The sequence below is a fragment of the Coniophora puteana genome (assembly GCF_000271625.1).
Source record: "Coniophora puteana RWD-64-598 SS2 unplaced genomic scaffold CONPUscaffold_2, whole genome shotgun sequence".
Classification (NCBI taxonomy): Eukaryota; Fungi; Basidiomycota; class Agaricomycetes; order Boletales; family Coniophoraceae; genus Coniophora; species Coniophora puteana.
In genome coordinates this window covers 2,571,029-2,595,947 of record NW_006913054.1, presented here as the reverse complement: position 1 = coordinate 2,595,947, position 24,919 = coordinate 2,571,029, and the positions used below count along the sequence as shown (strand labels likewise).

General features: G+C 50.8%; 7 protein-coding genes across 7 annotated transcripts; 5 read left to right on the top strand and 2 right to left on the bottom strand.

Moving 5' to 3' along the window:
• Nucleotides 1–13: 13 nt before the first annotated feature.
• CONPUDRAFT_70275 (uncharacterized protein) lies at nucleotides 14–2,620 on the top strand (the record flags this gene model as incomplete). Its single annotated transcript, XM_007765998.1, has 6 exons — nucleotides 14–142; nucleotides 200–1,486; nucleotides 1,711–1,812; nucleotides 1,918–2,018; nucleotides 2,353–2,480; nucleotides 2,577–2,620. 6 exons carry the CDS (start codon nucleotides 14–16, stop codon nucleotides 2,618–2,620), a joined length of 1,791 nt encoding a protein of 596 aa, XP_007764188.1.
• A 316-nt stretch (nucleotides 2,621–2,936) lies between these two features.
• CONPUDRAFT_98571 (Mis12-domain-containing protein) lies at nucleotides 2,937–4,063 on the bottom strand. Its single transcript, XM_007766763.1, has 3 exons — nucleotides 3,618–4,063; nucleotides 3,103–3,567; nucleotides 2,937–3,044 (listed from the first exon to the last, which is right to left on the bottom strand). The coding sequence occupies exons 1-2, from the start codon at nucleotides 4,050–4,052 to the stop codon at nucleotides 3,109–3,111; spliced, it is 894 nt and encodes a 297-aa protein (XP_007764953.1). The 5' UTR covers nucleotides 4,053–4,063; the 3' UTR covers nucleotides 2,937–3,044; nucleotides 3,103–3,108.
• Nucleotides 4,064–6,192: 2,129 nt separating this feature from the next.
• On the top strand, nucleotides 6,193–10,209 carry CONPUDRAFT_162666 (uncharacterized protein). The gene is made up of 8 exons (XM_007766762.1): nucleotides 6,193–6,444; nucleotides 6,500–6,504; nucleotides 6,554–6,604; nucleotides 6,654–7,062; nucleotides 7,120–7,424; nucleotides 8,490–8,540; nucleotides 8,595–9,102; nucleotides 9,154–10,209. The coding sequence occupies exons 1-8, from the start codon at nucleotides 6,389–6,391 to the stop codon at nucleotides 9,992–9,994; spliced, it is 2,226 nt and encodes a 741-aa protein (XP_007764952.1). The 5' UTR covers nucleotides 6,193–6,388; the 3' UTR covers nucleotides 9,995–10,209.
• Nucleotides 10,210–12,547: 2,338 nt separating this feature from the next.
• On the top strand, nucleotides 12,548–14,338 carry CONPUDRAFT_162665 (uncharacterized protein). The gene is made up of 13 exons (XM_007766761.1): nucleotides 12,548–12,658; nucleotides 12,725–12,844; nucleotides 12,901–12,907; nucleotides 12,958–13,015; nucleotides 13,068–13,084; nucleotides 13,142–13,188; nucleotides 13,248–13,270; nucleotides 13,324–13,384; nucleotides 13,472–13,678; nucleotides 13,728–13,744; nucleotides 13,810–13,950; nucleotides 14,015–14,205; nucleotides 14,264–14,338. Exons 1-13 carry the CDS (start codon nucleotides 12,581–12,583, stop codon nucleotides 14,284–14,286), a joined length of 990 nt encoding a protein of 329 aa, XP_007764951.1. The 5' UTR covers nucleotides 12,548–12,580; the 3' UTR covers nucleotides 14,287–14,338.
• Nucleotides 14,339–19,794: 5,456 nt separating this feature from the next.
• On the bottom strand, nucleotides 19,795–21,608 carry CONPUDRAFT_118373 (uncharacterized protein; the record flags this gene model as incomplete). Its single annotated transcript, XM_007766760.1, has 6 exons — nucleotides 19,795–20,238; nucleotides 20,301–20,675; nucleotides 20,748–20,852; nucleotides 20,912–21,065; nucleotides 21,124–21,204; nucleotides 21,265–21,608. 6 exons carry the CDS (start codon nucleotides 21,606–21,608, stop codon nucleotides 20,098–20,100), a joined length of 1,200 nt encoding a protein of 399 aa, XP_007764950.1. The 3' UTR covers nucleotides 19,795–20,097.
• Nucleotides 21,609–21,828: 220 nt separating this feature from the next.
• CONPUDRAFT_98565 (nuclear transport factor 2) lies at nucleotides 21,829–22,801 on the top strand. The gene is made up of 5 exons (XM_007766759.1): nucleotides 21,829–21,990; nucleotides 22,052–22,123; nucleotides 22,174–22,278; nucleotides 22,356–22,432; nucleotides 22,488–22,801. Exons 1-5 carry the CDS (start codon nucleotides 21,901–21,903, stop codon nucleotides 22,519–22,521), a joined length of 378 nt encoding a protein of 125 aa, XP_007764949.1. The 5' UTR covers nucleotides 21,829–21,900; the 3' UTR covers nucleotides 22,522–22,801.
• A 212-nt stretch (nucleotides 22,802–23,013) lies between these two features.
• Nucleotides 23,014–24,515, top strand: CONPUDRAFT_70270 (uncharacterized protein; the record flags this gene model as incomplete). Its single annotated transcript, XM_007765997.1, has 4 exons — nucleotides 23,014–23,048; nucleotides 23,111–23,138; nucleotides 23,362–23,434; nucleotides 23,560–24,515. The coding sequence occupies 4 exons, from the start codon at nucleotides 23,014–23,016 to the stop codon at nucleotides 24,513–24,515; spliced, it is 1,092 nt and encodes a 363-aa protein (XP_007764187.1).
• Between the last annotated feature and the right edge of the window lie 404 nt (nucleotides 24,516–24,919).

Below are 24,919 nucleotides of genomic sequence, written 5' to 3'. Positions count from 1 at the left end.
CAAACTTTGCCCAATGACGTGCTCACCGCGCTTCCACGTGATCATATCCGGGGCGATCGGCCCTGTCCCCATTGGTCAGGTCTTTTCAACTTCACTTTGTCGCCGACTTTCGCCAGTGCAAAGCAAGACTTGGCCTGAGATGGTATGTCGTTTGACTTCATCTTACCACCCTTCTTCTCATCTGAACATGACTATTCAGTCTGCATTTCCTCGTGCCTCAATCACGACACTTCCGACTGAAACGCTTCTAATGATCTTCGATTTGGTTTGTGAAGGCTGGGACGGAACCGACATAGACTTTCCCGAAGAACATCCTTGGCCCTTTCCCCTGGATTATGCTTGCATATGTCGCAAGTTCCTGGATGTGATGATACAAGTGCCAAATTACTTCCAAAGTATGACATTTCACCTCAACACGCTCAACTTTTATCCCAAAATCGCCCTTGAAAAGTTCTTCGCTGCGGCCGCCTCCCGGAGTTCCCCGTTCAGTGTGGCGGTAGTTTCATATGAGACAGTCTCTCTTGAATCCGAACACAAACTGCTCCAGAAGGTCATGGCTTGTCTGCAACCTCATATCGTCCGTTGCGTTCAATTGCATCTCAATGTGAGGTTCCGCTCCTCAATAGTCAACGCGAGCGAGTACCTTGATGGCCTTTCATCGGAATGCTTTGGTGACTTGACGTTTCAATCCGCTATCACGGACAGCACAGCATCACTGAAGATATCTTCCATCAAGTGCCCTGCCCTGGAGTATCTCGAGATAGACGCCAAAAGCTTCGTTGACATTTCCGACAAGCTCGTTTTCTGGCCTTCGGGAAACGAGTCTGGACGATCCATGACATATCTAACATTAGACCTAAAACCCTACAATCCGTGCGGTGATTCATCTGCGCCTCTATCCACGCGAGAGTTTCTGAAAGCCGTCAACATCTTCGATAGCAGAACGCGTTACTTGCTGATGATTGATGACGTCGCTTTCGACGACCCTCTCGAATCGGAGTCGGCAGATTTTGCGCTCCGCAACATGGTTAACTTCGAGTTTCAGGGGCTACATGGTAACTTCCTCCACGAGATCTTTCGCAATGTTGATCCACGCAAGCCCATCAATCTTGTACGACTCGTTCGATGCACACCCACCAAGGCTACCCTCATCCGTTCAGCAAACCTCTCATTGCAGAGGTTCGATGACAACGCTGACCTGCGACTCCTGCTTCACTCCTGGCAAGGTGTCGACTTACATATCCGTGATTGTCCATCCTTCGACGATTTCTTGCTTGGGGCCATGTCGTATGGCGGCCCTGCAGGCAATCAGTACATGTGCCCGAATCTGACTCACCTTCAAATCGATGAACAGGAGGGCTATATCTCTTCTGATGCGTTGCGGCGCATGGTCGAACATCGGATGGAGCAATGCCCGATGAATGACCTCAAGGTTACCTTCCAACTTCCGATGACCCCTCAGGACCTGATGTGGTTCCAGGCGAACGTGCCCCATTTTTACTTTCGCGCATGACTAGAACGATTCCGTGGGGTACCACTTTATGACCCAGTTATACAGCACTGATGATACCTACGAGTGGTGTAATAGAATGAATTCGATCAACGAGGGCCACTTCGGTCGATTCTGTTCGTTGCAGTGAATAATTCATGTTCGTCGCCAACACAGTCAGAGCATGATCTACATGGTGGTGCTGTAATGGGTGGATATAGGATTTTATGAGCAGCTACATTGGTGAAGCATCGCTACTTGCAAATTGCCGGCGCCGTTTCTCTCTTTCTTCACATTGTGACCTCCTCAATCACTATTGGGGGGTAAGTCTCGGCTTTCATACCACGCTGTACGATGCGCTGTTGCAGGCGAGTGCAGCTACCCCACCAAATATGGGGTCTATCACGTCGTCAAACCGTATCATGTAGGAGCTGGCCCAAGTTGATCAGAGAAAGAAATCAACTCCGGTGTCGTTCAATAATCTGGACGTTCGCGATGTAGTGGTACTCCGTGTCGATGAGTTCGTTGCGTAAGTCAGTATCCGAGACAAAGGCGGCGGTCCACAGCTACCGGTCGGTCTTGGTCCAGACGTTGCGCGCGTCGAAAGGGATGCCCCACTTGTTGACTTTCTGCTTATACCACGCGGTCTCTTTGTGGTGTTGCCGTAGTTGAGGTTCATAAACTTGCCAAACAAATCGGCTGGCCTTCTGCCGTCCGGGCGGAGCAGCGCAAGGACGCCCTTACACGCCGTCAATTGCCTCTGTGCGGATGGACACTGCAAACGGGGCGAGCTCTAGGATCATAACATATGTATGTGCCTGCCAGCATTCACAATAGTGACAGCTACTTGAACCACGCTGTAGGGAGTCAAGAGTCGCCTCAGCTCCGGTGTGGTTGTGTAATGCAAGTGCAGCTCTCGCGATCAGGCAAGCGCCTACGAACACGGATAGCACGGGACTCGCTCAACAAAGTGCCTTGATAGGGTATATAGGTGAGCCGGAGAGGGGCTAGGCAACTGGATACTTTGGGTTGGGGGTGGATAAGATGGCGACCGTCTGAGACCTGACTTGGGCATGGCACTTTACAGGAAGAAAATGGTGGGAGAAGGTGCAAGAATCTGCACCGAGTTGAGATGTCATCATTTTAGGCGGTGCATTTGTTCGCACTTCACCTAATGCGAACTCCTCAGCATTACATCTTTAGCGAAGGTTAAGGCGGAAAAGACAGCTCTGCAGAAGGCAGAAGACGATGAAGGACAGACGGAACACCAGCAGACCGGTTATGAGAAAAAGGGCGCCGTATCCACTCAGAGCAGATTGACTGCGAGGTGCGCCGGAACCTCAGCACAGCGGCGTCATACGACAACTTTGGTGACCACCGGCCTACGGCAGAATGGCAGATGCTGAAGGGTTCGAAGCGGTAATGTGACCTCACTTTGTCCCGATTTGCGCGTAAGTCTTGAGCATCGCTTACATATTGATTTTTTGGCCATGCAAGAGTCCCCACTTATCATACACTGCAGTTCATAATGCGCATATACCGACTGAACACAGGACTTTGGATATCGTTAGTGACCTGGGCCCTGGCAGCGCAATTCCCGTGAAATGACTCACCAACACCTAGATGTCCATAGCATCATCTTGCCGTGGTCTCCTGGAAGAAGCTGTTAACGCATCCAACGCGGCTCTGAGGTGTCCTGCATTCGCTATGGCAGCAGTGTCCTCCACGACAGCATCGACAGCCATGCTGCGCTTGCCCGCTGCGATGTCCTGCTGCCGGGCTTTGGCTAGCAGTTGCTTGACAGCCCACTCCTGGTACCCGGCCTTGCTTGTCTCCCAGTCCCGCTTCCCTGGATCCGCTACAGGTGTCGATGTGAACGTGGCGATGTACTCGTCGGTAAGAGGGGGCAAGGTAGACACGGAGTTGTACATGGATTCGAACTGTGCGGGAAGGTCGGCGAGTTCTTGCATGTGAGGAGACTGGAGGAAGGCAAGCTCGGAAAGAACGTGCTCAGAACGTCTCCGCTGAGCTTTCGCCTTCCTTGCTGCGCGCTTGAGAAGGCGCTTGAGCTTGCGTTGCTACACTGAGTGTCAGACAGGCGCTATGAAGAAAAGACAAGAGGGCGCACTGCATCAATCTTCTTCCGCAACTCCTCTATCTCTGTCATCAACTCGACCTCTCTCTCCGGCGGGCAGCTAAGGTCCAGCCCTTCTTGGTGGGGCACAACGATGGGGAGATCAGGGGGTACGGCAAAGATGTTGCGTAGAGACCAGGTCTCGAAGAAGTCAAAGGCAATATCTGTATGAGACTCGAGCAGCGTTTGGTACGCGACAAGCCCCTTCTCAACCTCCTGGGTACTGTCCCACTCCTCGCCTGGCTTCTTGGTCCGATTCTGAGCCCAGCGTGTGAGGAACTCCTCCATTCCATCAACGTTGGTGGTGATTGCATCGTTTGCGTAGTTGATGACGTCGTCAAGAAGTAGCTGTGGGGAGAACGCGAGGATCTCGGGAAGAAGGACGGATGGTACGCTGGGCGGAGGTGCCGACGCGCTTGGGTTTGCCATGGTCGTCGCGTTCAAGACGCGTCTCCTCGGCGCCTAACGGGCACGTGCCAAATCTCGTCTTGGAAGTTCGCCCCTATCCTAGTTTCCTCCCCCCATCATCCAACTATCACACTGACATCGGGCCCGTGGCACCTCAGCGCCTCCCTCTATGAGCTCAAGGAGACATGTTCAAGACCGACCGCATTTGACGCCAATCCAAGCATAGATTACTCGTATCTTCAATATTTCTGCCCGCTTTTGTTTGGTTTTTTGTTTGTGCTATTGATCAGATCCCCTTGAGATCAGATGCGCTCTCGATCCGGACATCCTCAATCATTTTGGGCCATACTCCCGTTGATAAGATAATCCCTGAGCTGGCGCTTCGTTCGTCGCCATCCTTTCCTCCCCACCTTCTTCCCCTCCCCATTTTCGCGTTGTGGATCCTCACGGTCGCAGGAATGGTATGTCGCTCAAGTTCTCTAACATTTACACATGCTTATTTCAGCCCTGCCAGGACTACCGAGCATGTTTTCAGTGCGTACCATATCTATCGCTTTTGGGCTATGAGCTCCCGAGTCGCGAAAACCTGCTCCCAGATGACGATAACTTCCCTCTTCCCAACTCCGCTTGATGTTCGCAAAGAACACCTTGCCTCCGTCCAATTCTACTCCCAGTTTGCTCATGATTCTCCCTCATCGTGACATCCGATGCAGAATTCGCAGGTACGCCCTCTCGCTTGAACATCATTCCCCACTGATGAAAATTTCCATACCAGACCTGAGCTCGCTACCCATGAGCTCATGCTCAACCACGGTCGATTTGTGCCCCGCCGCCCGGCGTGCCCTATCTCGTCCCTGCCCCTTGGCCGGTCCGTCCATGGCCAAGTCCTTGCTCTTACGCTATCCTTCCGCAAGGGTAAACCGGCAATCCGCGTTCGGCGAGCTCACACCCATGCCCAAAGCCTCCTACACGCTTGGGTGTCCTGTTTGTGTTAGTGTGCTCTGCCACGTATCTGGGATTCCCGGCACTGGTCTAGGTAAGTGTTTCGCAAGCGGTACTATGATGCAGGTTCATCTCTTACTCACGGCGTTTCTTTGACCGCTTGACCGCGGGTCGCTGCCGTTTCACTCCCTCATAGTTAATATGTGGATGCATATCACTATCGCTCTCATCCCGTTTCCGTATGCAGCCGTGGTAGGTTTTGTTCCTCGCCTTCATTTTTGATATTACTGATTATCTTTTATTGAGCGTGATATTATGTTAACAGGCAGGTACGTAAGTATCTTTCAGCTACAACTTCTTATGGTAGATTAGTTCTGTTAAATGTTCAATCTGTCTCGATTTCAATGTACCACAATTAAACTTGCTTAATTCCGTGCATTGTCCTTTTCCCTCCGCAAATGTTACAAATAATGAGCTGGAATGACTTGGGAGTCGGCGTCCGCATCAATGATATCGATAAATGAGTGCCTTCATTGTGGTGATCGCTTCGTTGCACTGGCACTCAGGCTGATGGTGATCGCCTTGAACAATCTGATGGGATGTGGGGCATACAAGGTTTTTTCGTGACAATCGGTTCCTGATCTATGTCATACTGATATCACTGCTTCCGTGCTCATATTTTGTCTTCCTTAGTAAAGGGTGATAGTGAGCGGGTGCGTTTCGTGGCAGGATCCGGAATCCTTCTGTTGTATTTTTTGATTGATTGTATTGCAATACATCAATGTAGACTTAGCTACGCAATTTACACAGTGGAACGAGGCGTGACGTCTATTTTTACTGTCATCAACATTTAAGTATTCTTACTTTTGCTTGGTTACGTGTGGTAACAAGATGAGGGTTAGGGTCAGTGGGTCGCATTGTCAACCATCCTTCAAATTATGAGCCGGAGCGTAGCTCGGCGTGTCTTGTTGAGATAACGGATCATCATCCACGCAAGCGTGCGACGCGTGTGGCATCTAGTAGCTCATCTAGTAACTATACATTCTATTGCCCTTTGCTATCCTTGCTCGACCTTGCTCGCCAGGGTCCATCAGCACACAGCCCAGCGCTCAACAATATGCATCGGTGCCCAGCATCACGATCCATAAACTCCTGTGCATGCTGTAGGGTCTCATACATAACCATCATACCAACAGTTTCTCTTCCCGCTCCTCATCATGCATCCTCAGTCAGACAGGAATGTCCTCTTTCGTTTCTCCCCTCTATTTCTCTTCGCATTCTTGTTCTTGGTACATGTTGTTTCTGCATACTACGACATCGACGACGCGGATGACTCGACCATCAGGTATTCCTGGAAGCCTGGAGGACCCGCCTGGGGTCCCTTCGCTAGCAATGGACAGTCGCTGAGCATTCATATGCCCGACGGCGCCATGATGCCTATCAATGCGTCGGAGTGCTTCGACCAGACCTAGTGAGCTGTTTGCATAACATACTGGGCCCATGGTACTGATTTACCACCTCCCCAGTACTTGTATGTGCACACCATTACATGCGTCTCCTGTAGTTGAAGCCCGTCATAGATGCAGCTTGCACAGCGAGCGACGAATGCACCATGGAGTTTACATTCGATGGTTAGAAATGGGCAGAGTTTCTGCCTTTATGTTCTCTGATCTTCCACAGGGTCTGGTGTCGCCATTTACGTGCTGCAAGCAGGTCCGCAAGGCATGAGCGCGAGCGTGTCAATTGACAGTGGCAACCTTCTGACGAACACATTGAATGCACCCCCACCACCTAGCTACTACAAGTCTCGGGTGCAGCTATTCAACATTCAATCTCTCGCTTCTGGGAGCCATACTCTCACAATGAATGTTCTGGATTGGAATGGAGGATTCAGCGGAATGATGTTCGATTATGCAGAGATCAACCAGACAATGGTCGTGCCAGTTACTTCGACGCTTCCGACGTATACCGCCTCCCCAACAGTACCAATTAGCTCACAGTCGCCAGGGTTTATACTGACCTCAACAGTGACCTTGTCTCCTTCAGCCGCTGGTATCTCCACAGCTGTGAGCACCGCGTCTACATCTCAGTGAGTTTTTTGTTATTTTCTCGATTATCCAAACGCCATATGCTAATGGGCTTTTAGGAGGGCTGTGAACATAGGGCCTATCGTCGGGGGTGCTATTGGAGGTACTGCTCTCGTGGTCGTTACAGCTGCATTTGCGGCGCTGTTAAGGTATCGGCAGCGCTGGCTTGTTCGACGTTCGCCTCTCATGGCAAAGGCGTGGCCGAACACTATGCCTCCTCGTCTCTTTCAGGGAGAATTGGACAGCAGCACTGACTCCCATGTCCAAACCGCATTGATCGCGCTCCCTCTCAACGCAGCAGCCCGAGTTTCAACTTCTTTCTCGGCGATCACGTCCCCCGCTCCACCGTATCCTGGAAGATCAGGTAATACTTGTATATAGAAATGAACGGAGATTTTTGTTGAAGCTAAGGCAAGAATGATACTGAATACATTTGTATTTGAGGACTGGTTCAAGACGGCCTCCCAAGCCCTTCGCGAATTTGAAGTTTGGCCCAGCTCGCACATATCCGATGCTACACAATTATTCGCTTCACAACATAAATCATGCCCATCCAATCGCTCAATCAGCGCCTTTTCAAATCTGTACTTGAGCATAGCTGAACGTCGTCATGCTGTATGAAGCCGAGCCGGCTGGGGTGAGCTCGGAATAGAAGGCATGCCCCTGTCTATTTGGTTCAATTACCGCTCCTTATTCTCTCTCACCATCATCGTTGCATCGCACCGAGTGGCTTTCATCATGATTTGAGGAGCTCGCTCTGGGTATTGGTCATTTTTACTCTGAGAAGGTGGATAGCTCTGCTCTGAAGTTACCAGCTACTTATGCTCAGACCACTCTGCGAAGCGGATCTGAGTACTGTGTTTTTACTTGATACTACTGCACGGCACCTGTCTTGACTTATTGTTTACCTTGTTTGCAAAGGCACCTACTGTTGGGTTCTTCGGCGCTCATCATGGGCAGTCCAAAGGGCCTGTTCTAGGCCTCTAGAGAATCATGATACAAAGACCTCTTGTGCTTCAGGGTCAACGCATAGCCTGCCATCCTGTCTTTCTTTCTTCTTTCCCCCGTCATGCGTCCTCTGCCGCACGGGAAGTCACTCCTTCACACTGGTCGCTCTCTCCTTCTGCTTGTATGTCTGATATGTGCTGGTATCGCCTCAGCAGACTATACCATTGACGACCAGAACTACACCGCCATCACATACTCAGAGAAACCAGCAGGACCAGTGTGGGGTCCTTTCGCTAGCAATGGGGAGTCGATGAGCATACGATTACCCAACGGTACCATGATGAATATCGACGCGTCGCAGTGCTTTGATCAGACCTAGTATGTTTATACCCTCGTATCACGTTCGTTATGCTCATTGATCCGCAGCACCTGTACTTATTTTCTCCGAAACGTCTCACCCAGAATCTCACCCTCAATTTAGATGCAGCATGCACGGCTAGTGACAACTGCTTGATGCAGTTTACTTTCAATGGTAAGCAAGAGACGTGATAAGTCAACGTTATCTAACTTGAATTGGCATGCGCAGGGTCAGGCGTCGCCATCTACGTGCTGCAAGCGGGTCCTCAAGGTATGACTGCAAACGTGGCCATCGACGGGAACAATATGCAGAGCAACACTTTAGCAGCCCCACCTGCACCGAACTACTACAAGTCACGCATTCAGCTATTTAATATCCAGTCACTTCCATCAGGGAGCCACGATCTTACGATGACGGTTCTGGATTGGGAAGGAGGGTTTAGTGGGATGATGTTTGACTACGCAAGTATCAACACGACGCTTGTAGAGGAACCCCCCGTTGTAACACCTTCGCCAACAACAAGCTCGACAAACTCGCCTTTGCCACAAACCACGACGTCATCGCCAACATCTATAACTTCAAGTTCGTCGTCGTCGTCTTCATCCTCCTCCTCAAGTAACCCTACCCCACCCGCCATCATTTCCACCTCACCAAACGGGGTTGGGAACAATTCTGCGCCTAGCAGCGCCTCCGCAAGCGCGGCTTCAAGTCCGAGTTCAACAGTGCAACCGACCCAGTAAGATCAATCTCACACGTTGAACTTGACACGGACTCAATTCCTTCATAGGAAATCAGACAACCTCGGGGCCATAGTCGGAGGAGCTCTTGGAGGGGCCGCCATCCTCTCTGCCTCGATTATCGCCTTTCTCTGGTGTCGCCAACGCCGGAGGTACCGGCCCGTCTCTCCTCCTATGACAGAAGCTCGGTCAACGACGACGTCCTTCCCTCATATAACTCTCACTCAAGGAGACCCTTTCGCATCACACGTTGAATATCCCGTCTCAGGCTATTACAATCACCCAGAGCGTTTCAACGGATCTCCAGCTGGTCAAACGGTGTCGATGATTGCGTCTCCGGCTCCCACATACCCCGGCTTGCCTCCTATGGCATTGGCAAATATGGCTAACAACGACCCGTTCTCGGATGCCGAGCATGCTGCGCCGTCACCTAATCTCTCCGGTTATTTTGCAGACGGGCAGTCGCAAGCACCTCAAAGGTCCATCGGAGAAGGCGAACGCGTGTCACAGCCCATGAGTGAGCTCTCGTCCTTCGCGGATCTACTGTCTCCGCCGCAGCGCGTGGCTGCTGCAGAAGCGTTAGGTCACCCTGACCCTAGCATTGCTAAGACGGATCAAGCGGGCACGTCACCGGCGTTGAGACCGTTGCCCATGCTTCCCGAACCGAACGCAAACCCGCCGCCTCTTTCTAGGGAGCAGACGGGACTCATTGACAGGTTGCACAGGAGCAACATTCCCGATGCTATCATCGCTCAAGTAGTCGAGCGGATGCTGACTAGCCGTCCGCTCCGACGACCTGAATTTACCGCAGGTAATGCGAATACCGGAATTTCAAGAGCGGCTACTATGAGGACGTTGCCACCTAGCTACGATGTCGCGCGATCATCTTGAAGTCTCGACTGTCTATTTAAGATTGGATAACTTTTGTTTGAATTATGCTAACTATTTGGGCCGTACACGTCTGTGCGCCAGAGTTTTTGGCCTTCGCATCTTTGGTTTTGGAGCTGTGCATCATGATGAACAATTCTTGCGCATTGAGCCCGGGGCTCTGAGAGAGTAAGCGGGCGGGTGTTCGGCCTCTGATATGATAATTTGTAGAATATCACTGGCACCTTAGACGATGGTACGAGTCAGCAAGGAGATGGGTTTACACCAGTAAGACATTCATGAGCTACATGCATCTGTATGTAAGCGACGAAAACGATGAGATAGGCGGGGTTCAGAACAGATCGCTCGAGTTCAAGTAGGTTTAAGTGATGTTTCAGGTTGGGTCACGTTGACTTTAGTTTTCGCATGTGCGTTAAGAATAGAAGACACTCTTCCGCACCATTAATGTGAGTTGTACCCTACCCCTGACACGGCCTGAATAATAAATGGAAATTCTCTTTGTTGGCCAGAGTCGTGTTATCATGTTACTTTCAGAATTGTATAAATATGTCTGCAAATACTGAAAAAAAAGCCTTCTGGTCCATATTGGATCTACTTTCCAGCGAGGTGAAACTTCCAGGTAATCTGACCTCTTCAATCGGCGACTTACCGAATCGCGGTGGATTGAGCTTCTGGCGCTCATCATGCATCGGTGTGCATTATGCATCATACACATGGGCAGTTCAAAACATCCAGGTTTAGCCCTAGGGAGGCTTCATAAGCTATGGATCCAACGCACAGCCAGTACCACCCCATCCAAACACCATCTATATTTCTTCTTTCCCCCGTCATGCGCCAAGTTCCACGGCACGGGAAGTCGCTCCTTTACCTCCGCAGTTATCTTCTGCTGCTCGTGCTTCTATTCCATGCTGGTGTCACTTTAGCAGACTATACAGTTGATGACGCGGACTTTCCTAGCATTGTTTACGCAGAGGAAGACCCGGGAGGGCGAGTATCATCACTAAATGGGCGGACCGAATATAAGTACATGAGCAGTAGTAGAATCCGTTATAACTGACACCGTACCTTAATGATATTTTGAATCTCCAGCACGAGTGGAGCGTAAAGTCCATTTTTAACATACGGGAAATTAGACCAAAATCAGACGGTGAAATGGTCAGATCACGGATGATATTATAATATTGATGGCTATCTTACCGCTGACGGTGCCTGCATGATAATTACATGATAAGATCGGCTGGTGATTTATGCCGTATGATAAAAACTCAGACTATATGATGAGGACTCGCAATCTCGCCCATGATTCCAATGACAAGACATTCATTGTGAATATTATATAGTACATGATGTAGTATTATGCGAGGTTTAAACAACGAACGAGGATAATACACGAGAGCAGGAACACGAGGGCAGCAGCATGAGAGCAACAATGATACATAAGAGCAGCAGCAGTACACGAGATCAGGAGGTCTGAGGAAAGAATTAGAGCTTACAATCCATGAAGCCGGTAGTCGATGACAGCACTCATCTACTTTCGGGCTCCAACTCTGACAATGAGGTAGCCGAAGGCGGGTGGGGACGCGAATAGTGACCATCGACTCGGGAATATGATAGCCTCAGACTTCAGGCTTGTGATCCAGGTCCTCGCCGACAGCTGGGGAATGGGTGGTGCGATACTTAAACGAGGCTGTTGGGTTGCTCATCTTCTGTCGGGTCGGACATTGAGAAGTGACCTGGACGTCATCTGTGGCAGAGAGATCGCGTTAGTGGTCCTGTGAACGCGTGTTTGCTGGAGCCAGCGGTTTCTGTTGTGTGATCTAAGATATTAGTGGCTTATAATCCCAAACAACTCAAGTTACTCACGTCAACCGTCTATGGCTCTTCGTCCATCACTTTCCACCAGGGTGAGCTAAAAGGGATGAAAAATGAGTGAGTGATGGGGCAACAGCAACAATGCATGCACCTCATCATAGTAGAGTGCATTGAAAAATGCTGTTGGCTTCGTGATTAAGGAGTTCTGGCTTTCGGGAGGTACTTATATGCGTAGCAAAACGTGCCAGACTTACCATAGCCACAACACCAGAAGAACTTGACAATTCTAAGACAAGTGGATGTGGTGACAATCGGTGGTGTGGAGGCATGTAAGACAGGTGAGGAAGGCAAACAGAGAGTACAGGGGAGGATAAATAGTGGGGGGAAGAAAGAGAAACGGTTGAAGGGAGGAGAGAGAAAAGGCGGGCAGAGTGTTCAAAAAGGCGAAGGCAAACAAAATGTCTTATCTTATCTTATCTCTCCGTCAGCTTTAGGGCTGGCTTCATCCTCTGTCTCTGATTGGCCAGAATTATTAGAGGTATTCTTCTATTTCATTCTGCCGTCGTTCTTGTAGCTGGAATGCATGTCGCTGCTTCAAATTATTAAGCACGCTCCGCGCATGGACCGTTCGCCAAGATCCTCCTGCTCCTTGTCGCAATCCAGCTTGCACTCGGCGTGTACCTCAAACTGCACATCCACGAGCGTAATATTTGGCCGTATGCTGTCAAGGCACACAGAATCGTTGGAAAGGTGTACCCAATACTGGGGTGGGTGCAGATGTTGTTTGGGTCGATAGCGTTCAGGGGGTATTGTCGGGGTGGACACTTGGGACAGTGTTTGGCGCATGACATCATGGTACATTGCTTTTGCTCGCATGCGTTGTACAATCGGGCGCGTGTTCACGTTTTGACGCTGGTTTAGGGAGGCAGGTTCATTGCGTATGGCACTATCATGGCTATCATGTTCACCGTTGGCGAGTCTTGGGTGCGGCGGAGCGGGAGGAGCCCAGAATGGTGGGATTCCTGGGCTATTACTCTGTGGGTGCGTACCTCGTGCCTTCACTCTACTAAGCAATGAACATCTGATCTGGAGTAAAGGGGATTGGTATGTCAGGCCCCGTCATCATCCTGGCGTTACGCTCACCCCTAGTACAGTCAACACGTTCACCGAGCATCACGGGGGCGCTTGGTCGGTCAAGGATATGCAGCATACGTAAGTCTTTGGACAATCTCACAAATTACAACCTACTCACCGAGGTGATCAGTATCCTCGGTGTTCTTTGTAAGTTGTAATAGCGAACTCTGGTCCGAGGATCCGAGGCTCACGGAGAGTTTACAGGGTGGACAGGAGGCATGCTAGGCATTTTCCTGTCGCGGAACAACCAGGCATGTCGCCAGCGCTCCTGACATGCGCTATTTTTGCTGACATTACCTATGACCTCCAGCGTTCCGTGATTCCTAGTATTATGTACGATCCGCTTACATGCCCACATAGCAATTCAGATGACTAACATACCACAGCATTATCCTCACAGGATGGGCTATGGCAGGACATGCACAAGTGCTTATGATCTTGACGATGGTCAGCTAGCGTTCTTTCACCTCTTCACTCTATCACTTCCTTTCTCCCCTTCCATTGAGCTGAATTAACGCTGTATGGCTTGAACAGGTCCACGCGACGTTTGGCTACACTCTCTCAGCTGCCGGGCTTGCACGCATCGTTGAAGTGTGCTTCCTCTCCTCGGCGAGGTACGATGTCCCACCAGTGCAGGGTGATAACAACAGCGAACACACGCTCACGCCGGGAGATTCGTCGGCATCGCAGGAAGCTGGGAGAGTCAACGCTGAGAAAGCGTTCAGGCACTTGCCACCTTTCGTACGGTTTTCTTTGCGTGTTATCAATCTGTGCTCACTTTTGTCGCTAGCTATTGGTTGTTTCTGGGTTCGTGTCACGATTCCGTTTGGGGTTGGTGTACATCTGGCTAACTACTATATGCGCGTATGCAGAATCCTGTTCATGTCAGCGACGGATGAAGAGCTTGGATTTGTCAACGATGAAGGCATAGACCATGTCACGTACATCCTTATCGTGTTCAGGTCCATCTCTCCTTCCTTTCCTTTCAACCTTTTCTTGTCTTCTTCGTCCCTGTCACACGGCTCGACCCATTCTTCCTTCTTATCGATTCGACTGACACCTCGCTTCAATCTACAGCATCGCATTCCTCTTGTATACCCTCGTACTAGCGCTCATTCACCTCTTCACCATTTCGGGCCGAAATGCGTCCTTGAATTCTCAAACCTCTCTGGCAGGTGATAACGCCATTGAACTCACCTCGCCCCGCGGGGCTGCGCCCAAGTGGTACGCTGCTGTGCCGGGCGAAGCGGAGGAGACACATGTGCTCGGTGAAGACGAAGATTAGTGTCAATGCCTCTTCTATGACATCGATGACGGTCGGTTTAGGCATTAGTGACGTCCCCGTGTAAACGACGAGGTGTGTATGCTGTAGTGCCTATGGGCGCTTGTTATCCGTTTGTTGAGTTCATGCGTTGTCTCAGGCGTTTCCGCCACACTAACTCATTTTACAAATCTATTCGTAAAATATGGGTGCTCAGACATGCTTGCTTGCTCCGTGAGCGCGTGGCTTTAAATACCAGCAGTTCAAGTTTAGTTTTCAAAGGGAATGTCCCTATTTCAATGCACCCGGATGCAACTCGGGGTCTTGCAAGGCAAGCTCGAGCCTGAGTGAACGTTTAGTGAAGACGAGACTCTCACCAACGCGACCGGCTCCGCATCATTGTAAAGGTCAGCGGGTATTCGAATCTCCACTGTTTGTTATTGTTCGTCGTTTTTCGTTGTTATTTGTTAATGTTCATTAGTGTTCGTCTCTGCCAAAAGTGGTGGATGCCATATGCAGTTGAAGTTATCGCTCAATGGTAATTTTGTTTCTGATATGGTCTCCGTATTTTATATTCGACTAACAAATGTACGAGCAAGATCATCAATTTTGATCAATGGTAAAGTGTCCGCGACATGGTGTTCGGCCGAAATTCACTGCCACACCGTAACAATATGTTAACTCAATGGGAATGCGTCACCATTCGTGATCATGCAAAACTGTCTCGACGACGATATTATAACGGTGATCACTCGGTATAACGGTCAAACTTTTCCCACCCATTTAGTGATGATGGTTCCCTTTCAATATGGCTGACAATGCAACTGTTCCATTACCCAATGGCACCTCAATGTCTGTCGATGCTTCAGAATGCTTTGACCAGACCTAGTATGTTTTTCATCCTTTTTGTATCGCATGCGTACACCTAATAGCCTCAGCTCATGTATGCATTCATTCCGAGATATTTCAATCAGAAATTGATCTTGGACGCAGATGCATCATGCGGGACCACTGATAACTGTAGAATGAACTTTACTTTCAGTGGTACGCAAGGGATGTGACGACTGACTGCTACCTTATCTCAATCGCAGTGCACAGGGTCGGGCGTCGCTACTATCTACGTGCTACAAGCAGGTGACCAAGGCGTGAGCGCAAATGTGGCCATTGACGGAGGAACCCTCCAGAGCAACACTTTAGCAGCCCCACCTGCACCAAGCTACTACAAGTCACAGGTTCAGCTGTTTGATATTCAGTCACTTCCATCTGGGAGCCACACTCTTACAATGACGGTTTTGAGTTATGAACCTAACGGAGGATACAGTTTCATGATGTTTGACTACGCGAGTATTAACACGACCCTTGTAGTGGCAACCACTTCCAGCTCAGTGCTGACACCTTCGTCTTCAACATCAACAACGTCAGTAATGCAGTAAGTCACCTTATTTATAGATACTGTGGAATTTGATCAAACACCATCCAGGACATCATCTACGAAGGCCAGCCATCTCGGTGCTATAGTTGGGGGTGCCGTAGGAGGCACGGCCGCCCTTGTTGCACTGACGGTTCTTCTTCTGCGTTTGCGATATCACAAGCGTCATTCTGTTCCCTCCCGGTCTCCCACGACAGACGAGGTGCCCACTTACCAAATTTCGCCCCCTCATGAGTCCCTTCATTGGAGGACGTTTGGCAGTACTGCATTATCTCGGGACAGACTGCCCGTTACTCCATCCTTGTCAATAATTGCAAGCCCATCTCCTTCATATCGGGGCATTCCTGATCCAAGCCCTGGGGCCAGTCCATTCTTAGATACATCTATCGCTCCTTCTCAACAAGAAGGAATGCATGAACCGTACCCGCGAGAGAATATTGGCCACGGAGAGCAGCCATCACGCTTCATCGACGCAAGCAATCTACCTTTGTTTGCGGACCTTCTGACCACGCAAGAACATGCCACAGTCACGGAAGCCCTCCAGTGCCACAACTCCAGACTCGCCTCCGAGACTTGGAGTGCAGCTCCGGCTGGCGACGGTCAACATATAGTCGGAGCAGAGCAGCCTGACAGAGCACCTAGGCCCCTACCCATGCTGCCGCCACACGCGGACAACATACGACTAGAGCGTGGGGGTGGTCCCAGCACTCACAGACCTTCGTCTAGCACGCAGACACCTCTGCTCTGCAGTCGGCAAATAGACCTTCTCAACAGCCTCGCCGAAAGTGGTGTTCCGGACCCAATCATCATTCAGATAATTGGGAGGATGCTGGCTGCACGGAGCCACCCGCCCCGAGCCCAGACGACTACTGCGGACAATGTTGTCGGTACCGCAGGGGGCCGCTGGGCTTCGATAGTAGGTACTGCAAGCACCATACCCCCTAGCTATCACACTCAGTCATCGTCTTTTTGAGGGTCATTCTTATGATCCTCGGTTCCCCTTGTTTTTCTTGGACCAACTTGACGTTGTCTTTAAAACGGTGGAAATGGCTTGAACGGGTTACGGTGGCCAACTTTCTTTCTTACTTTTCGACTGAAGCTTTTGTTTTAGCATAGAAATACATATCTTATCTCAAACCAAGCCCAAATATTGTTACGTGCCGAAATGTTGGTAGAACACATGTTGCTGGACTTGTAGCGAAGACGAATGAGCGGTTTTATCCCAAGTAGCTATAGAGTAGGAGAGACCAAGGAAAGGCCGAGTTATTCTATCTCCACTCACGTCATGGTACAGTGATCCGTGCTTCTACAAGACTCGCTGCGCCTGTGGCTTTAATAACATCCCTTGTGTGGTACAAGCGCCGCCCCAAACACAAGCCCAATCCTCATGTAGAGACAGAAGCAAGAGACATACGTCGGCTTCAATTACAGACGCCCAACATGGCAACTGTTTGCTCCGGGGACCAGGCTTCGAGGTCAGGCACCGTGAGCATCGTGCCACCTAGCTATCACACCCAACGTCCCTCTTCAGCTTCAACTTGGTATTCGGTGTCAGCGTCCGAAAATCTGGCTTCCTTGCTAACATGATCCTCGTCGTAGGAGCCACTTGGCCATTTTGATGTAAGTGGTGCACATAGTTAGTGCTACATGAAGTTATTGTAATGCATCAGCATCTTTCCGGCGCAGAACATCCCCGGATATCCCGATGCTGTATATTTCGCGTCGTATGCTTTCTTAAAGTCCCCGTCCATAAAGCATCGTGATCCTTTTTTGCTTCCTCCCACCAACGCACTCCCATCACCGCCGCTCAGCTCTTCATGTCAATTCAGATTGAAGGGATCAGCTCACAAGCTTATATTTAGCGCACTCGACCAAACTCTATCTCAAGCACAGCACGTTCACTGGTACTTCCCAGAGGTGACACGAGGTTACATCACCCACGCATGTATCTATCCGTTTCTGATGTCAGCCAACACCATCATCCAGTCTGCTGTTGCTCCTCCGGCAATCTGCGATCAGGTCCTATGATTTTTGAAGAGTCTCAAAGCTTCACTCACAAACTCGGAAGATCATGATGGATGGAAAGGACCTGCCTCGTCTTATAGGAGATTCGCACAAGATGCTCGCCCTCACCCTATCATTTACTACTCCCCCTGGAAGATGCATCTGGCTTTCGGTAATAGGAAGTCACCCCGATGTCTTACTGTATTCTCTCTTTTGATATTCTCATATGTCATTCTCGGTGCTTTTGCAACTGATGATAGGGATGGTTTCCTCCCCACAGAGTCTCAATCTCACCGCGCCGTCAAACCCACCCAGATTCTTATGCGCAGGGATGGCTTTCAGTTGGATCCTATGAATCTGATGTTATGCGGCGGCCCAGGCCCAATTATCAATGACAATAATGTCGCCCGGCAGTTGGTGGGACGCGCTTGTAGTGGTATCGCCAGTCATGATCCAACGGGTCTGACTTCAGCCAAATCATCGACCTCGACCTCGATCCCGACTTCATCGACGTCGACTATGCCATCACAATCCAGCTCGTCAATCGTGACCCCATCAACACCATCTTCTTCATCACCCCCCTTGTCTTCATCGCCAACAGTTCCTTCTACAACAAGCAGTTCGCCTTCACCGTCCTCCTCCTCCCCATTGTCAACTTCTCCAGGATTATATGTATCACCATCTCAAAGCTCCGAGTCTCCAGCTCCTTCTTCCCATGGGACTTCGGTTGTGACAGCAACAAGCAGTATATCTATTGAAAGCAGAACGGGACCACCGTCATCCGGAGTATCATCACCGGCTTAGTATGTACTTTCCTTGTATCAAAACTGCTCAGTGCTCAAAATAACGTTTAGTGCTTCGTATAAGAAGGTCAATAAAATAGGTGCCACGATTGGAGGCGCTGCAGGAGTTGTAGTCGCGCTTATTGCGCTCATAACTCTCCTGCTGTTTTTGCGGCGCCGAAACCGTCGCTACGCTCCTTCACAAGCATACTGGACAGAAACGCCGCCTGCATACCGAAGCCCTTCTCCTCATGAGTCAACTCGGAGAATGCTTGAGAGTCGTGCTTCATCATGGGCCAGACCGCCTGTCACTCCATCATTATTGTCGATCATCGAGAGTCCGGTTCCTTCGTATCCTGGCTTACCTAACCGCGAAGCCGCGGTCGATCCATTCTCAGACGTGAATCGTCCCACATCGTTAATATTCGCTGGGAATGGAGAAGTGCAAGGGGCAGCCACACGGGTGAACTATGAATACGAAGAGCGCAACTCACGACACATAGAAACGCCAGACCTCTCCTCGTTTGCAGACCTCCTCACTGCACAACAACACATTACCGTCGCGGAAGCTCTTCAACGCCGCGACTCTAGGATCACCTCTTCCAGTCCTACTCCTGCCGAACCCCCCAACGGAGCGGCGAGACCCCTGCCCTCGCTGCCACTACCCACTGAAGACAAACAACCCGAAGCAGAAGGCAGCTCTGATTCCGCCCGGCCCTCGTCTGGAGCGCAGACATCTACGCCTCTGCTCTCTATCCAGCAGACGGACCTTATCAACAGCTTGCACGAAGGTGGTGTCCCGGACACAATCATCGCCCAGATTTTCGGCCGCATGCTAGCTTCTCGCCCGCTGCAAGCTCCGACGTTAACCGCAGCCAATGTTGGCGGTCCGGGAGACAGAGATTCGAGGGCAGGCACCGTGAGCACCGTACCACCAAGCTATCACACCCAGCCGTCTCCGCCTTGGTAGTCGGTGTCATATTGTCGGGGTGATACTCGTCGCCCCCCTTCTTATATTTATGTGATATTGTGCACTTTTCAGAGAGATTTTAGGGTATTATGTGAAGGCTATTGCGACGTGTCTCTGTGATCTCGTTATTTAAATCATGACGTTTGTTATACTTCAGTTTCTAGATGCGGATACTCCGTTCGTGTTCTTTACGAATTCTACAGGATCGGCCGGCAACATGGAGTTTGTCATGCATTTGAGTTGATCGCATTCTTCTATTCGTAGAGCATGGCTATACGGTCCTGTTACAACACCAACAACCAAGGCTATCACCGAATACCTTCATACTCACCTCACATGATTACCTTTCGACGGAAGAGATCACGAAACACGCAGTACAAAAGATGCAGCCACTTCAAGCTGAAATCATTGGGGGGTATCCTCTCATAGTCTAACGTCTATCCCGGGTGCTAAAAGTACACTACTATACAAAACCCTATTGTTAATCCTAGCTAAGTCCAGAGGTAAGAAATATGTCACGCGTCAGATGGTACAAACTACATAAGATAAGTGGTGGCTGCCCCTACTCGACCTGATGTTCGCGGCGCGCTTGACGTGGCGCACCGTGGGAACTCGAAGCTGAGCCAGTTCGAGTGATCGTGGGAAAGCCAGCGAGGGCGCGGCGACGACAAGATCAAGGGCAGCGCAAGCGAAAGAGGATGAGGCAGCGGCGGTTTAGCCTTCGAAGTCTAGGCTGGTGCCGTTGTCGAAGCTCTGCTGTAGGTTGCGGAGCAGTGGATTCAGGCTCGAGAGCTCGTCCTTGATACCGCTGCGCGCGACCTCGTCGAGCTCCTTCAGGAGGATCGTCGTCAATCTCTGGTACGAGGACAATAAAACATGTCAGCAACACGATCCTAAAAATTCAGAAAGAAACATACCTTCATCTTCGCATCCGCCTTAATCACCATATCCCCCAACCCGGACGTCCAGCTCGGCGGTGGACTGCCCAGTCCGCCCATGCCCATCCCCGCACCCGCTAGCGGCCCGCCAACGCCAACGTACCCCGCGTGTGCGATTCCCCACAGACTGCTGTCGCCGCCTTCGCTTGGCCCTGGCTTGGTCGATGACGAGTTGGAGTTGAAGAGGTACGAGACGCCCGGGTGCGGCGCGAGGAGGCCAAGTGGGCCCATCATGTGCTGCCCGGAGCCATGTGGGAATGGAGAAGGTCCCAGGACGCGCGATATTTTATTGTATGTTTCGGAGAGAACGTCGAGCAGGGAAAGGAGGGTTTCATGATAGTCGAGCGCGAAGGGCTAGATAGCAAGACACGTCGTATCAGCGACCCCGATAAGTGAGGTTGACATCTGAGTCGTGAGGGGACTTACGAGGTGAGGCGCGACGAGGTACGAGTCCGACCCGTCCTGATAGGGCATTGTGTACTCCGCAAAACCGCCTGCTTGTCGCTTGCCCACTTTCGTTTTGAACAGGCGCTAGAGACACGTAGGGAGTTAGATTGTGCCTCGTGCCCGCCAAAGATCTGGGCCCTCACAATCTTGGGCCGCTCAGCCTCCTCTTTGACAGAATCGATTTTGCCAGTCTCGAACTCGGTAACGGTGTTGACGAGCCCACGGAGAAAGTCTTGGCCTTGTGGGATGTCGAGCAGATTGGAGAGAGACATGGCGAGGATGGTGAAACGTTGCGTTCTGTGGCAGCGGCAGGCTCGTTCGTCAAGGGGTGGGCATGAGGAGGATGGAGACAGACCGCTTCTTCATGTTGCTATTGTTGAAGTGCTTGTTGAGCTCAGCTCGAGAGAGGTGAATGGTATGGAACCAGTGAGCTTGCCTGCGGAAGCTCTATCAATGAGAGGAACAATAGGGAAAGCAGGATGACAGTGTAACGCACCCTTCATGTACATTGCGAAGGTAGGTGAGGGTGATGATACGCTTCTGAACAAGGTCTCGTATATACTCGATATTCGTCCCAGCAGGGAGCGACGGGGTGCCATTGACACTAGACGAGCCCGAGCCCACGTATGTCGAAGAGCTTCCATGGGAGTCCGAGTGCTGGCTCTGAGCGTCTGCCTCCTTCTGATGGCCTGACATGTAACTCTGAGTCGGAGTGGGGGCTGAGAAACCTGGGGAGGTAGCCGACTGGGGCGGCTTGAAGGACGTAAGAAGGTTCTGGGCCGAAGACTTGCGGCGGATAGCCGGTCTCTGGGGCGGCGCAGTGTACTCGTGCGCAATCATCGTGGTGGTGCCGACGTAAGGAAGAGCTGCCTGGAACTGTCCTGCTGCCATCGCTCTCTTGTCTCGCTGCTGTCTCTTCCCTCTCCCAGATCAGATTCGCTCAACTAGCCGCATCCCCATGGCGTTCCACTCGTGAACCCCAGTCACGTGATGGCCATCCCGGCAGGGTCGCCATATCGGGGAGGTGTTTCGGGGTTGTGATAATCGCGTCCCGCAGAGGGGACAGAGGGTTTCGCGTCTTGTGCCTTCTCTCACCTCCACCCATCTGCTCCCTCTCGCTCACAAACCCACAATGGCTGACTTTAAGGCTGTCGGAAAGCAGTTTACGGAGTTCTACTATCAGACTTTTGACTCCAGCCGGGCTGGTCTCAAAGACCTCTACGTCAGCCGCCAGCATTGCCAGTTTCACCTCCGTTCAACAACTGACCTTTGCCCTACAACAGCGTCCCAACTCGATGTTGACCTGGGAGTCAAAGGAGATCGTAGGCGCAGAGTCGATCGTAGAACACCTCCAGGCACGTTGATCGCGCCTTGATACCCTCGACGCGTCCTGAATATTTTCCAGAACCTCCCCTTCCAGTCGGTCGTACACAAGATTACCACGATCGACGCACAGCCCTCTTCGGAAGATGGAAGAAACATCCTTGTGTCTATTACTGGCCAGCTCGTCGTACGTGCTTCTTCACATAGCACCCCTCTCCTCCGTCCACTTCCCGCATAATCTCAAACTTGTTCGATACGCCATAGGTCGATGAAGATATAGAGCACCCTCTCCCTTTCAGTCAAGTCTTCCAACTCGTGCAGCAGGCTGGCTCATACTTCGTGTACGTGACATACCAATAAATTCTGCCGTTCCCCATTCAGCGACCTTTGGAACAGGTTTAACGACATGTTCCGCTTGAACTACGGCTAAGCTTCGTGATGCGATACCAACCTACAAACCTTAAATAACGTTGATAGATGGAGGAGGAGAAAGCAGAAGTCATGAACAAGTGTACCACTCGTTGTGCGAGGCGCCTTAATCCAGAGCAGTTTCTATTTCCATTCAGATGTATCTTCTTTGATTTCAGTTGTCGTTGTAGGCAAATGTCATGCCTGATCGCCTTCTATCGTACATCAGCAGTACTTTCGCCCATGTCATTGAGCAGTGTTCTTGAATGCTGGATAAACGGAGCGCCGCACAAAGGCACCGCACAAAATTTCGCGTGATCTAGGTTACCCAGAGCACTGTGATCTTCTCGACCACCTGTCAGCGCCAGTAGGCGCCAGTGCTCTCACACGTACTCGTAACATCATATGCGTCATCAGATGGAGAACACTTCTGTTTTTTGGACACCGGACGAGAGCAACGTGCGCTTACTTCAGGTGTCATCAAAGGCCATGCGTCCACGATCATAATCTCACTATGGAAGATGTCTTCTCTCGATTATGTGTCATTCGGTAAGTGGTATTGATGTTACTCACGTTGATACATTGATATAACTAGTTGCATGGGTTATTAGTATAGTCCGCGTTGGACCATCGATTAAGGTACCAAGTATACTAACCTTCAGGCATCATTCACAGCATGAACCATAGGCCTTCCCTATGCTAACCTGGGCAACAAATCTCTCCATCTATCATGATACTGATGACTCAAAATAGGGTTGTCTTGGGGATTAATTACATATCTACCTAGGTGGACTCAGCTGGTCGCTCAAAAGATGCGCGGGCAATGTAGTCTCGGTTTCTTTGAGTTCCAACTTCTTGGCAGTTATCTCTAGCCCACCAACAACTCCTTGCAATGGATGGTCCCACTGTCCCTGTGTCTAGTTACCAGAGTCAATGTGAGTCTAGATAGGAGCTGCGCTGAGAGTGGAAAAACAATTGGCTGATATGAGGACCTCCTGGGGCTCAGCATCGATAGTATTGTCACTGTCTTCCCTTGCCGCTAGCACTTCCATTGTCATAGTGCCGGAGAGCTCAATCGCATGGAGTATATGGACTAGTCGCATGCCTGGTCCCGAAGATACATCTTCAAGCTTATCAATATCCCCCGCTACCAGCTATTCCACTGTGTCCGTACCAGCCCCGATTTCGAGCTCAAACCCTATACAAGTGACTTCTCACAAAGAGTCAGTGGGCCCCATCGCTGGTGGTGTTGGCGGTGCTATATGCATCTTTCTCATTGCGCTCGCATTTTACCTTTTGCGACGGAGAACACGCAAATCCAGGGACGCCCCTGAGAGGCCCAAGAAAGGTCACTCAGTGCCTCCTTGGAGGCTGTATCGCACGAGCGAAGGGCAAGCTCACACACTTGGCGAAGAAGGACACTCACCCTCCATGCGTCAAGTCCCCGAGCTTCAAGGTTCTGAATTTACAGGCGAATCGCGCGATGCATCACCATATCGCGATGAGCTTGCGCATGAAACAAGGCCAAGGCCACACTCTCCCACTCCACCTCTATCATCCGCTAATGCACCTGAAGACACGGATCCATTCGGCTCTATTGCCTGTATGACCCTTCGAAGCTCAGACGTCTCCATCATCGAGACCAGTGTCGGCCTGTATCCCTCCATCTCGTGGAGGCCGAGCGCAAATCAGCATCAGGAACATCACCTCGAGCCACGGCCTCTCCTTCCGTCCCCTTCTCTGCCGCTGCTCAACCGCCCTTTGTCCAGTGGACAGCTTGAATTCATTCACGGCCTACATCATAGCGGGATGCCTACCGAAACAATTGCGCAGGTAATGGGTCGCTTATTGGCTGGACGGCAGGTACAGAGTGGTATCGGAGCGCCGGAGTGGAGGATGGAAGAACGACCGCAAAGTGACCAGTTGGAAGTTGGAAGCGTTGCTGCTCCATCAACGGCTGGTAGTGGTGGGGTGTGGTCTGTGGCGCCACCAAGCTATAGAACCCATGAGCCTTGAGTGTGTGGAGGCTAATACTGTGTTGACCAATGTGGTCTTCAGATTCTCGGTTGAGCGCCAGAAGATCCTAGGGAGTATACCGGCTTAGGGACTTAATATAACACCCTCATCCCATCCCCCACCAGACCTGCTTAACTAAACCTGATTGACTTAACCTGTTTAGTTTGGAATTCTCACTGGCACCGTGTGGAAGGGCATGTTCAACCCCAGTGCCGTACTATTGATCAGTTGAGTTAAGGAATATTGCAAGAAAAACCACGACCTCGAAACCATCAGGTTGTTGCCACTTAAGACTTGGAAAGCTTGGGCACCAATGGGAGATTTGGTAAGTACTTCAGGTTATATATATGGGCCCCTCATGAATCGCCGGGAGCCATTATGATGTCAAACAAATTATAGGGTTT